The sequence below is a fragment of the Diprion similis genome, chromosome 3, assembly GCF_021155765.1.
Source record: "Diprion similis isolate iyDipSimi1 chromosome 3, iyDipSimi1.1, whole genome shotgun sequence".
Lineage (NCBI taxonomy): Eukaryota > Metazoa > Arthropoda > Insecta > Hymenoptera > Diprionidae > Diprion > Diprion similis.
Window position 1 is genome coordinate 561,082 of NC_060107.1, and position 13,776 is coordinate 574,857.

The window sequence follows — 13,776 nt, forward strand, 5'->3', positions numbered from 1 at the left end:
CAGATTCAGCAATTGTTTTCTTCGTTTTTGGAAGTATTTCATTAAAGTCAAGAACTATTTTTTGTTTTAATGGCTGTTCGATTTTCCGATCAATTTGTTTTTCGGAAATCGGCGGACTTTTTTTCTTTGCCCCAATCATTTTCTCAGAACTCGGAACAGGTGACATCTTGTCAGCTTCGTCAGTTGGCGATATTGGTTTCCCTTTGGTCGAGGATGATGATTTTTGCGTCCTGATTTTTACAGGCAAACACGGAGATGCAATCGATTGCTTCGAAGACACGGGCTTAGTCAAGGTCTTCTCCGGGGCTGAATCTTCTTTTACCCTGTTCTGCGGCGAAATTTGCCTCAGTTTTTTTTGTTCGACAGTTTTCTTCTTCAAAATTTTCGTATCTTCTAAAGATTCATGTTGCATATTTTTGCTCTTTACTTTTTCAGCCGTTTTATTTTGCAAATTCACAGATGGATCTATTTTTGTCACATTGCCTACGGCTGTTGTTTTTGATGTCGTTTGCTGAGTAACTTTCCTTGTTACTTTCTCACTTTTACTTTTAATCGTTCGTTTCATTTCCGATTTTTTACTTACGGCTTTCTCAGTGCTTGTATGACTTCTTTGTTCAAGAATGATTTTTTCTTCTGTAAAATCGTTGTTCGTGCCCCTCGCTGAATAAAACTTTTCTTCCGAACTTCCTGTTGCAGTACCATCGAACATATCTTTTTCATCTTCTGACTGATCCAGTGTGTCATTTATGAAAAATTTTCTACCTGTCATACTATTGTCTTCAGCCGAGAATGCTTCCCGTTTGATTGAGAGAATGTCTAAACTATCCGTGGAAAAATTGGAAGCTTGCACACTCAGCATGCTACATTGAGAATTTCCAACATCACTCTTACCTCGAAGAGCTTCTTGCATTTCCTCCATATGGGTAACCCATTCTGGTTTTCTGTAATCCTTCGTTCCGAGAATACCTGAGATACAAAATCAGATGGTAAGTTTTGTGTCGACAACCTGACTACGCTGCTGATTTGGAAAAGGTGATAATTATTGTTTTTGATGAAAAGAAAAATATACATATATACGTAGATATAAATCAACGCTACTTGAGAGTGTTATCGTACACAAAATATTGTAACGTTGTTAGGTGAAATGTGGTAATATGTATAAAATTGTTGTGTTGGATGGGAATGAAAAATCGGGAAAGGGTGCGCTGGACAAAATACCAATCGAATGTTCCGTTTAGCGTCAACTGAAAACAACTAGACAAAATATGAATTAAACAGTTTAGGTTGAATGCGATTATTCCAAAGTCCATACCTCCTACAGATAGATATGTAGTAGTTGTCGAGACGCCCAAAGGATTGTGCGCTTCAAACACAATTTCACCGGTATCATCCGGATATGCTTCGGTTATGGTTAGCACTGATGTTCCGTCGTCAAATTCTTCAATTTGGAACTCTTCCGATGGAACAATTTCCATGCCCTGTTTGTACCACTTTCCTTGTGGCTTGGGCTTTCCCTTGACTTTAACTTCCAATCTGTAAAGTTAAAGATTGTACCAAATGCTTTATTTTTGCACTTTTGTGCCACCATTTTGAAAATAGAAAAAATTGTCTTACGCTGTATAGCATTATTCGTACAGGCTTATCAACAAATTTGCTAACTCACCTAGTTAATTCGCCATCTTTTGTAGGAATTAACTGAGGAAGTTTCTTCGTTATTTCTGGTGCAGAATCCTCTGTGTCAGTATCTGAAAGTGGAGTCTCCTGAAAAGAAACAAACGTTCATTGGGTAAATTGTTTTCCACAAGAATTGAACAGTGGGTTAATCAGGTTGTGCTCGATTAATTCTCACCTTAGGAGATAGCAGATCCTCTTCTGAGCCACTCTGCCCAGTGATTAGGGAAGTTGCAACAATCGATGACGCTATCTCTGAATCCGGTACGTATTCATATGCTTGAAAATAAGTTGTTGGATTGAAAAACAAGCAATGGAAATTGAGTTAGACTTGAACGAACACGACATTTACCTTCAACCACGAGAGACGTGGTACAGATTGTTTCGCCAACAGGATTAATCGCTTGGCAGGTATATTCGCCAGCATCTTCGGGGAAAACTTCCGTGATTGCGAGACTACAAACGCCCTCGGTATCCTGAAGAATGGTAATTTCTTTTCCTTCCTTGATCGGCTTGTTGTCGTGGAACCATTCGACTTTCGGGATTGGTTTACCCTGAACGACGCAGGTCAGGTTCACGCTTTCACCATCCATGACCCTGACGGGTGATAATTTTCTGACAAACGTAGGCGAAAGCAGTTCAACCGTTTCTTCCCAGGTTTCATCGGTAATATTGACACTCGCTGTGCAGGTTACAGATCCAGCAACGTTCTCGGCGCGACACGTATACGAGCCAGCAAATTCTGGGACAATCTCTTTGACGAGAAGAATGGACCGATTTTCTAGAGTCACGATTCTTAGCTCAGGGGTTGACTGAAAATATGAAAGACGTAATGAATAAGTCTAATTTTGAAAAGATTCGCGAGAAAGAGTATGTCCTGTCAATGTACACTTACCATGAGGGCATGATCGTTGTGGAACCATTGGAATGATGCTGTAGGGTATGACTCGACTCTTGCTTCCATAATGACGACTTCACCCGGAGCGACGATCTGTGGTTGAAGAGGTTCGATGAACCTTGGTGCCTGCACTGCGTCAGGTGACTCTTGTTGCTTCGTGATGGTGACAGATCCTGAACTGCGGGCTTCGCCGGCTGGATTCTGTACTCTGACCTCATACTTTCCACTATCTTTCTTTGAGACATCGGTGATTGTTAATTCGGTTGTATTTTCGAAGATTTCTATTTTTTGTTTAGGTGACGGTTTGATTTCAGTGCCATTTTTGAACCACTTGACTTCACCCTTTGGCTTGCTTTCGAAATCGGCGGTTAATACTAACGGCTTACCCTTTTCTGCTATCAGTGCTGGCAAAGGTTTGGTAATCTTTGGAGCGTACATCACCTCAGGTTTTGTGACTAATACCGAACTAGTGATAAGCAAGTTAGCCCTGCATTCAGCTCGACCGAATTTATTCACTGCGCGAACTCTGTAGACCTTTTCGTCTTCGGGGGTTGGTTCTAGAATAGTCAGCTTGGCCTCTCCAGTTTCTGGTTTGAATGTTATCTCTGTTCCCTTCTTCGGCTTTACCTCCTTCTCTCCGCGATACCATTTCACCTCAGGCGTTGGAGTTCCTGTAACAATGCACTCCAGAGTAGCTGGCTTGTGCTCTTCAGCCATCAATGGCTTGATCGGTGTTGTGAAGTGTGGTGCGACACCTTCCTCTTCTTTTTCTGTTGAAGAAATTTAGATCAGAACAGCAATCTTGACAATGTTCAGCACAAAATACAAAAACTCAACAATAAACATAGAAAACAAACAAACAAATAATATAGGATGTATTGCATGAAACAAGTTGAAGCATTAGACAGAATCCTTAATCTGTAAAAGAAAATCGTTGTTGATTATTCTTCTAGCTAAGTCAAACGGAGCTACAAAATGTTTGCGTTACATTTTTAGTTAAAATTTTTCACACACTTTGAAACTTATTACTAAAGCGTTTCACAGGAATTTTGACGTGCTAAGCATGACGTTGTTCCATTTGATAATGGACGAACAGAGCATTGAAAACCACGCAACATTCACAGAAATCATGCCTTCCAATTCAGCCGTACCGAATATGACTAGATTCACTGTTGAGGTAGCAACACCGGCCGGGTTAGAGGCTCTGCAAGAATACATCGCCACGTCTTCCTCTTTAACATTCGTAATCTCCAGTGTTGCTGTGGTTTCGACAACCGTCATGATGTATTTCTCACTAGCATGTAATTCCTGTTCGTTCCTGTACCACGCTACTTCCGGGAAAGGATTACCGATCACTGTGCAAGTGAATTTGGCTGGTTTCTCTGGCTCAGCGATAACGGGTTGGAGCTTTTGTATGAATCTTGGAGCAACTTTTTTAGTTTTGTCAGCAATCGATATGTCAACTTGGGTTCTCTGTCTGCGTTTGCGCTTTTGTTCCTCGGGTTGAACGTCTTTTTCAACGATTTCTTTTGTATCCATACGCTTTTTAGTCGTAATGTCCATTTCCGTGATTTCTGTAATTTCGTCAACTGGCTTGTCGTCAATGATCTCGATGGCTTTGGTATTGATCTTAACTGTCTTCTGTTTCTTCCCGATCTTAACTTCTTCTACCGACGTCACTGTCTCCTCGGTAATATCTTCTTTCTTTGTTTCAACAATTGATGTAGGTTCTAGCCTGGATTCTTCAGGCTTCACGCTTTCTGGAACGTCTTGTTTCTTTACCGGTTTCAGTACAATTTCTTCAGGCTGGTCAACTTCCTCAATGTCCTTCCGTTTTACAGGCTTCAATTTAACCTCTTCTGGTTTCTCCTCCACCTGTTCCGGCTTCTTGGGTTTCTTACCGCGTCGCCATGGTAGCTGTGCTGTTTCAGATGGCTGATCTTCTTCACGAGCTTCCTCGAGTTTTTCAAGCTGTAATTCTGGTTGCTCAGGTTCAACGTCTGCTTCGTCTTCGGTAGCTGTTTTTGATGGGATTGGTTTCAGAGATATTATTTCTTTTTCATCTGGCACCGGCTTCTTTCCCCTTTTTACGGGCTTCAGCGTGATTTCTTCTGGCTTATCTTCGGATTTTTCTTTTTGAACAGGTTTACGCCTCAAACGCTCAGGCACTTGCTCATCGACTTCTGTTTTTGGAATCGGTTTCAATTGTACTTCTTCCCGCTGCTCTTCAGCAACCGGTTTTTGAGGTATAGGCTTCAGAGAGACTTGTTCTACATCTTCAGACTTTGGTTTCTGCTCTTTCTTGACAGGTTTTAATTGAACTTCTTCTAGTTTTTCTTCAACTTGTTCAGGCTTCTTGGGTTTCTTAGCCCGTCGCCATGGTAGCTGTGCCACGTCTGATGGTTGGTCTTTTTCGAGCACTTCCTCGAGTTTTTCAGGCTGCAATTCCAACTGCACTTCCGGCTGCTCAACTTCGTGATCATCAATAGATGGCTTTCTGAGACGCTCGACCTCCACTTTTTCAGTGTCTTCGGCAACCGGTTTTTGAGGTATAGGCTTCAAAGAGACTTGTTCTACATCTTCGGTCTCTGGCTTCTTTTCTTTCTTGACAGGCTTTAGTCTGACCTCTTCAGGTTTTTCGGCCACCTGTTCGGGCTTCTTGTGTTTCTTACCGCGTTTCCATGGTAGCTGTACAGTTTCAGATGGCTGATCTTTTTCGAGCACTTCTTCGAGTTTTTCAGGCTGCACTTCGGGCTGCTCAACTTTCTGTTGATCAATAGAAGGTTTTCGTAAGCGCTCCAATTCTACTTCCTCTGTCTTTTCGGTAACTGATTTTTGTGGGATTGGTTTCAGAGATACCACTTCTTTTTCTTCCGATGTTGGTTTCTTTCCCTTTTTGACAGGTTTAAGCTTAACTTCTTCTGGCTTGTCCTCCGGTTTTTCTTTCTGAATTGGTCTACGTTTCAACTGCTGAGGTAAGTCCTCTTCGACTTCTGTTTTTGGAATCGGTTTTAATTGAACATCTTCCGGTTGGTCTTCAGAAACTGGTTTCTGTGGGACAGGCTTTAGAGAGACTTGTTCTGCATCATCAGACTTCGGTTTCTCTTCTTTTTTAATGGGCTTCAACTTCACCTTGTCAGGAACCTCCTCTTCTGATTCTTTTTTCGGAATAGGTTTCAAGTGAACTTCCTCCTTGGGCTGTTCAGGTTCTCGTGGCCTTCGCTTACCAGTGCGCCAAGAGAGCTCAACTGGTTCCTCGGATTTTTCTTTAGGACTCTTCTCAGAAACCTGAGGTTCTCTTTGCTTCTCGTCAACAACAGGCTCAGGTTTCTTTTTGCCACGTCGCCAAGGTAATTCTGTCTGCTCTTGCGGTTCTTCCCTAATTTTATCTTCTACTTCCTTTGGAGTTAATTCTAGGTCTATTCTTTCCGAACTCTCATCGTCCTTTGGCTTATCCTTTTTCAGTGAAACATGTGATGTCTCCTCTGGTGTTTTCGATTCGGTGGACTTTTTGGGAATTGGTTTGAGATGAACCGTTTCAACTTCGTCTGGTTTTTCCTCGGGAAGTCGACCACGTCTAGGTGGCCTTAATTTTTCTGGCTTAGATTTTTCGACCTGACTGATAATTTCTTTCTCTGTTCGGATGACTTCGGTAATCTCCTCTTCCTGGTCCAGTGGAACAACTGTCACGTCTTTCTCAAATTCAACAACTTTTTTGGATTTTTTAGTCTTTCTGCTCTCAGGTTTGAGGGAAATCTCAATTGACGTAGTATCCTCAACGATCTCTTCTAAGCCAGCTTCTTCCTGGGGTTTTGTCTCTGGCTGTTCTTCAACTGGAGTTTCTACAACCTTTTTGGGTTTCTTTCCACGACGCCAAGAGGCGGTAGTCTTTTCATCAGGCTCTTCTGGTACGGACTCTTCGGTCAACTCCGTAGAAACTTCTTCATGCGGGACTTTTTCTGGGATCTTAGTCTTATCAATTGGTTTCAACTGAATTTCTTCTTTTTCTGTTTCTTCTGGCTTTTTGCTCCTCTTGACAGGTTTCAAAGTGACGACTTCCTCGACCTTTTCAGAAGGTTGTTCGGGTTTAATTGTCTTCGGCTTGCCTTCTTCAAGTTTCTCCTCTTCAACTTCAGGTTTTTTAACAGGTTTTAGTTTAATGTCTTCAATGGTATCTTCATCTTTGGGTATTTTCTTCACTGGTTTAAGGATAATTTGTTCTCTATCCGTCTTCTCGTCGGGTTTTTTGTCACGCTTCACTTTCTTCAAAGTGACACTGCGGATATCTTCGATTTGTTCATCATCCTGGATTTCTGTAATTTCGGATGAGACCATTTTCTCTGTCACTTGCTGCTCAGAAATTTCAATTTCTTTTACGACTTGTCGTTGATCAACAACTTCTACAGATTGTTTGGTTTTTGTGACACGATCCTTTCCACGTCTCCATGGCAATTCACCTTCTTCTACCACAATTTCTTCAGCAGTCTCCGTTGTTTCCTTAGGCTGCTCTGTGGTAGAAGGTCTTGTTTTGGATGGCTTCTTTCCTTTTCGCCAGGACACTGTAGTTTCAGTTGTTTCAGGAGTATCTACCTTCGGAATCTCTTTTTGATCAGGTTTGAGATCTTCGGTTTCTTCAACGGGCTTAGCTTTTTCTTCTTGTTTAGTTTTCACAGGTTTTAGGGTGTTCACGTCTTCCGTTAGCTCGTCTTTAGGAAGACGTTTAACCGGCTTCAACTGGACTTCCTCCGTGTCTTCACGTTCCTCTGGCTTTTGAGATCGTTTTACCGGTTTCAGTGAGACGGATTTTATATCTTCAACCGTTTCTTCCTCTTTTTGAACGATCTTACGCTGCGCTTTCTTGCCTCGCTGCCAAGGTAATTTGGATGTTTGATCATCTGGTTTCTCATCCTCAGGTTGATCGGTAACTTTTTCCGGAATAGTTTCCTCTTTCGGCAGCGTTTCATCTGGAGTCGGCTTATCAATAGGCTTCAGTGTTATTTCTTCCGTCACCAGTTCTTCTTTAGGAAGACGTTCGACCGACTTCAATTGAACTTCCTCCGTGTCTTCACGTTCTTCTGGCTTTTGAGATCGTTTTACCGGTTTCAGTGACACCGATTTTATTTCTTCACCCGTTTCTTCCTCTTTTTGAACGGTCTTACGCTGCACTTTCTTGCCTCGCTGCCAAGGTAATTTGGATGTTTGGTCATCTGGTTTCTCATCCTCAGGTTGATCGGTAACTTTCTCGGGAATAATTTCCTCCTTCGGCAGTGTTTCATCTGGGGTTGGCTTGTCCACAGGCTTCAGTGTTATTTCCTCCGTCACCTGTTCTTCTTTAGGAAGACGTTTGACCGGCTTCAATTGAACTTCTTCCGTCTCTTCACGTTCGTCTGGCTTTTGAGATCGTTTTACCGGTTTCAGTGACACGGATTTTATATCTTCAACCGTTTCTTCCTCTTTTTGAACGATCTTACGCTGCACTTTCTTGCCTCGCTGCCAAGGTAATTTGGATGTTTGGTCATCTAGTTTCTCATCCTCAGGTTGATCGGTAACTTTCTCGGGAATAATTTCCTCCTTCGGCAGTGTTTCATCTGGGGTTGGCTTTTCCACAGGCTTCAGTGTTATTTCTTCCGTCACCTGTTCTTCTTTAGGAAGACGTTTGACCGGTTTCAATTGAACTTCCTCCATGTCTTCACGTTCTTCTGGCTTTTGAGATCGTTTTACCGGTTTCAGTGACACCGATTTTATTTCTTCAACCGTTTCTTCCTTTTTCTGAACGATCTTACGCTGCACTTTCTTGCCTCGCTGCCAAGGTAATTTGGATGTTTGATCATCTGGTTTCTCATCCTCAGGTTGATCGGTAACTTTTTCGGGAATAATTTCGTCCTTCGGCAGTGTTTCATCTGAGGTTGGCTTGTCAACAGGCTTCAGTGTTATTTCTTCCGTCAACTGTTCTTCTTTAGGAAGACGTTTGACGGGCTTCAATTGAACTTCCTCCGTGTCTTCACGTTCTTCTGGCTTTTGAGATCGTTTTACCGGTTTTAGAGATACGGATCTTATGTCTTCAACCGTTTCTTCCTCTTTCTGAACGATCTTACGCTGCACTTTCTTGCCTCGCTGCCAAGGTAATTTGGATGTTTGATCATCTGCTTTCTCATCCTCAGGTTGATCGGTAACTTTTTCGGGAATAATTTCGTCCTTCGGCAGTGTTTCATCTGAGGTTAGCTTGTCAACAGGCTTCAGTGTTATTTCTTCCGTCACCTGTTCTTCTTTAGGAAGACGTTTGACGGGCTTCAATTGAACTTCCTCCGTGTCTTCACGTTCTTCTGGCTTTTGAGATCGTTTTACCGGTTTTAGAGATACGGATCTTATGTCTTCAACCGTTTCTTCCTCTTTCTGAACGATCTTACGCTGCACTTTCTTGCCTCGCTGCCAAGGTAATTTGGATGTTTGATCATCTGGTTTCTCATCCTCAGGTTGATCGGTAACTTTTTCCGGAATAATTTCCTCTTTTGGCAGTGTTTCATCCGAGGTTGGCTTGTCCACAGGCTTCAGTGTTATTTCTTCCGTTACCTGTTCTTCTTTAGGAAGACGTTTGACGGGCTTCAATTGAACTTCCTCCGTGTCTTCACGTTCTTCTGGCTTTTGAGATCGTTTTACCGGTTTTAACGATACGGATCTTATGTCTTCAACCGTTTCTTCCTCTTTTTGAACGATCTTACGCTGCACTTTCTTGCCTCGCTGCCAAGGTAATTTGGATGCTTGGTCATCTGGTTTCTCATCCTCAGGTTTATCGGTAACTTTTTCCGGAATAATTTCCTCTTTTGGCAGTGTTTCATCCGGGGTTGGCTTGTCCACAGGCTTCAGTGTTATTTCCTCCGTCACCTGTTCTTCTTTAGGAAGACGTTTGACCGGCTTCAACTGGACTTCCTCCGTGTCTTCACGTTCCTCTGGCTTTTGAGATCGCTTTACCGGTTTTAGTGACACGGATTTTATATCTTCAACCGTTTCTTCCTCTTTCTGAACGATCTTACGCTGCACTTTCTTGCCTCGCTGCCAAGGTAATTTGGATGTTTGATCATCTGGTTTTTCATCCTCAGGTTGATCGGTAACTTTTTCCGGAATAATTTCCTCTTTCGGCAGTGTTTCATCTGTGGTCGGCTTTTCCACAGGCTTCAGTGTTATTTCTTCCGTCGCCTGTTCTTCTTTAGGAAGACGTTTGACCGGCTTCAATTGAACTTCCTCCGTGTCTTCACGTTCTTCTGGCTTTTGAGGCCGTTTTACCGGTTTTAGTGACACGGATTTTATATCTTCAACCGTTTCTTCCTCTTTCTGAACGATCTTACGCTGCACTTTCTTGCCTCGCTGCCAAGGTAATTTGGATGTTTGATCATCTGGTTTCTCATCCTCAGGTTGATCGGTAACTTTTTCCGGAATAATTTCCTCTTTCGGCAGTGTTTCATCTGGGGTCGGCTTGTCAATAGGCTTCAGTGTTATTTCTTCCGTCACCTGTTCTTTTTTAGGAAGACGTTTGACCGGCTTCAATTGAACTTGCTCCGTATCTTCACGTTCCTCTGGCTTTTGAGATCGTTTCACAGATTTTAACGATACGGATCTTATGTCTTCGACATTTTCTTCTTCTTCCTGAACAACTTTACGCTGCACTTTCTTGGATCTTTGCCAAGGCAGTTTAGATGTTTGATCATCTGGTTCCTCCTCGTCAGGTTGATCAGTCACCTGTCCAGGTTGAACATCTTCGGGTTGTGTATCCTTGGAAACTTCAGTAACTTGAACAGGCTTCTTTTCGCGCCTCCAAGGTATAGCTGTTGTTTCAGTGGGTATTTCTTCCTCACGCTTACCGTCTTCAGAAGCCTGTTCATCTGGCTGAATTTCATGTTCAGTATGAACAACCTTACCAGGCTTCTTTCCACGCTTCCAAGGTAATTCAGTTTTCTCAACGGGCTTTTCCTCTTCAGGTTTAATATCCTCAGGAGCCTGGTCTTCTAGGGGCTTCTGTGGCTTTTTACCTCTGCGCCAGGATACCGCAACCTCTTCAGTAACGCGTTGTTCTTCGGTAACCTCCGTATCAGTTTTGAGAATTTGCGTGTCTTCTTCCACAGAATACGGCATCTTTGGCTTCGGTTTCTTTTTGCCCTTTCGCCAAGCAGCAGTAGTAGTTTCTTCTATTTCCTCTTCTTCGATCACTTCTTCCTTCTTATCTACTGCTAGGATATTTTTATCTTCTTGAACATGGTACTCGTCCTTTACAGATTTCAACTGTACTGTTTCCACCTGCTGCGTGGTTGTCAGCTTTGTATCGGCGGTGGCTGGTCGGAGTTCTACAGTTACTGGCTCGGGCTTCTCGATTTTTTTAATCTGTTTTGGCGTTTTCTTCAGAGTGACGGCTTCCTCAGTCCATGGTTTAACTTGTTCCGGCACCTTCGCCACATCCTCTTTATTCTGTCTTTCATCTATTTTCTTTGCGACCGTTAATGTAGACGTATCCTCTGTTTCTACTAACAGTTCTTCTGATTCAGTCGTTGCACTAGCGTCTTTGGCAACAATTTTTTTCACGTCTTTCTTCGTTGACTTCAACTCAATCTCTTCCACTGCTAGTTTATCGATGACCTGCTTCTGAGGTACACTTGGTTTCAATGTAACCTGTTCGACAGTCTCTTTCGGAATTTCAGTCTTGTTGGCTTTGGGTTTCTTCAAAGAAATTTTCTCTTCCGTCCACGGCGTGGGCTTTTCATGCTGCTTTCGTGTGACATCTGACTCAACGACTCTTTCAACTTGCAAAATATTTGTCTCATCCGACTCTACGTACTCGGACGTTGTCTGAGATAATTCTGCGTCATGTTTAATGAGCTTTTGTTTCAGAGGTTTAAGCTCAACCTTATCTAACTCCGGTATTTCGATATCCCTTTTCACGGGTTTCGATGGTTTTAATTCAACGTCTTCTATTGTTTCCCGAGGAATGTCTTTCTTTTCGCCCTTTGCTTTCTTCAAAGTAATTTTTTCCTCCGTCCATGGCTTGGGCTTTTCTACAGGCTGTTTTTGCTTAACATCGGATTCCACAATTCTTCCAACTTGCAAAGTGCTTGTTTCATCCGTTTCTACGTACTCGGAGATTGATTTCGAATGATCCACCACATCCTCGGTTGTCTTTACTTTTACAGGCTTGAGTTCGACTTTGTCCAAGCCCCTTTTGTCAACATCTCGTTTTTCAGGTTTTGTTGGTTTCAATTCAACATCCTCGATGGTTTCTTTAGGAACTTCCTTCTTATCAGGTTTAGCTTTCTTCAGTGAAATTTTCTCCTCAGTCCACGGTTTGGGTCTCTCGGGAATCTTCGATACGATATCTGTTTTACTGACTCTTCTTATATTCAAAAGTTGGGAGTCATCTGATTCCACATATTCGGATGTCGACTCGACTGTTTCGTCAAACTGTTTTACTCCTGTCTGTGTCAACCGCTTCAAATCTACTCGTTCTAAAGTGCTTTCTTCGACATCTTTCACCTCAGACTTCACTGGCTTCAGTTGAACACCTTCAACCTTTTCTTTTGGAATGTCCTTTCTTTCCGGTTTACTTTTTTTCAGTTGAATCTTTTCCTTAGTCCAAGGAACAGTCTCATCAAGTTTGGACGGAACTTTAAGCGTAGTAGTTTCATTAGTTTCGACATCTTCCGCCGTTTCTCTGGGATGCGTTAGCAACCTGGATGGCGTCTGATCGTCGACTGACGTACCATCCTTATCAACAGGCTTCAGATCAACGTACTCAAGGCTTGGTTTCCTGATTTCTCTTTTCTCTGTCTTAGCTGGTTTCAGTTCGACCTCTTCCAACTTCTCTTTTGGAATCTCTTTGATCGTCTGAGGGGCTTTCTTAAGCTTCACCTCTTCCTCAGTCCAAGGTTTCACTTCCTGCTGTAGCCTTGCCTGCTGCAATTTATCGAGAGAAGTATCTCTCGACTTTGGCCTTGCCTTTCTCCATGGCGCTACGTTCTTTACGCTAGGCCTGTGATAAACACGCCCTTTCCGCCAGGGCAACGTCTCATCTCCCGGTTGGAGAGGCTCCCCTATGGGGCGGCCCTCTTCATCGAGTTCAATCAACTCAACGTCATTGTCGTTGGGTGAAAGTCCGGTGCCTCCGACAGAGGAACCCTTAGTTGGTTTTATCCCGGTTTTAGCACCGGGACCACTCTCAGTGGGAACAGGGGCTTCGTAATAAACCCCCTTTCGTTCTGCAATACGAAATTCCTGATTATAAGAGAGACTTATCACATTGCAGGTCACTCCAGTTAGACACTCGGTTACACAGGCATAAGTCAAACAGCAACGTGCTACAAACTACGTAAGGCATCGGATTTTGGCGCTTCGAAAGAGGAATATAAATGTAAAAATCTTTCGACTTATTTCCAATCTCAAAAATAGGAAGTGGAATTTGACGAAGGAAAGGCATAAGAAGGCGGAGGATTTCATTGACTACTCTTCACGGAAAGTACAAGCTTTTAAGGATGTCCAAGAATCTGAGTCCAAGTGTTGGGTAATGGTTGTTGCGCGATTATCAAACTAGATTATCTCGGGTGAAGACCTAAAAATACAATTTCCTCTGTGCCACCTTCAATTATCGAGACTCATTTCAAAGACTTTGTCAGTTGATGACTGTTGCCATTGGACTGCGACAGAAGACTTTCGCCAGAACAAACTATCATTTTGTGCACAAACTAGTGTAAATTCGTACATGTAACGTGAAACCGTTCCGCAAATGAACTATCATTGCCTATCGAAGTGAAAGGACCGACACCGACAATAGGACCAAATAAGACTCGCCTCGCGCGTATAAAGCGAGAGCTAAACGCGTGAGCTCATCGTTTAATAAAATGATAAACAAGTTTAGTTGCCTTTGTTATGAATTCAAGAAATCTGTGACACAATGACTTGATGCCATTAATCAGCGCGGACGAGTCTACGTTCAATAGTTTACAGAAATGATTTTCCAAACAGCTGTGACTAACATACATAAGCCAAGATTGCTAGTCATTTGCCGTATGTTGTCAGCACCAGCGAGTAGGGGGAAGGCGGATTATTTTTTTAACAATTCAAACATACACAATGACGCTCGCTCTGACGTTGGTCTGTCAGTTATTGTGATTATTTATGCTGAATTGAAGTGCTCCGGACTACGCGCAGGCCATTTATTTGCGGAGACG

The 13,776-nt window shown here is 42.7% G+C and overlaps 1 protein-coding gene across 1 annotated transcript in view; it reads right to left on the bottom strand.

The window, feature by feature from the left end:
• The window catches only part of LOC124404237 (titin-like), a 63,672-nt gene extending 50,329 nt beyond the window's left edge, over positions 1 to 13,343 (bottom strand). The window contains exons 1-9 of the mRNA XM_046878214.1: positions 13,308 to 13,343; positions 7,744 to 12,913; positions 3,721 to 7,431; positions 2,567 to 3,339; positions 2,024 to 2,483; positions 1,850 to 1,950; positions 1,664 to 1,761; positions 1,313 to 1,533; positions 892 to 966 (exon numbers count right to left, since the gene is read on the bottom strand). Of these exons, the coding sequence (XP_046734170.1) occupies positions 892 to 966; positions 1,313 to 1,533; positions 1,664 to 1,761; positions 1,850 to 1,950; positions 2,024 to 2,483; positions 2,567 to 3,339; positions 3,721 to 7,431; positions 7,744 to 12,913; positions 13,308 to 13,343 (10,645 nt within the window). The remainder of the gene's footprint in view (positions 1 to 891; positions 967 to 1,312; positions 1,534 to 1,663; positions 1,762 to 1,849; positions 1,951 to 2,023; positions 2,484 to 2,566; positions 3,340 to 3,720; positions 7,432 to 7,743; positions 12,914 to 13,307) is intronic.
• Positions 13,344 to 13,776: the final 433 nt, after the last annotated feature.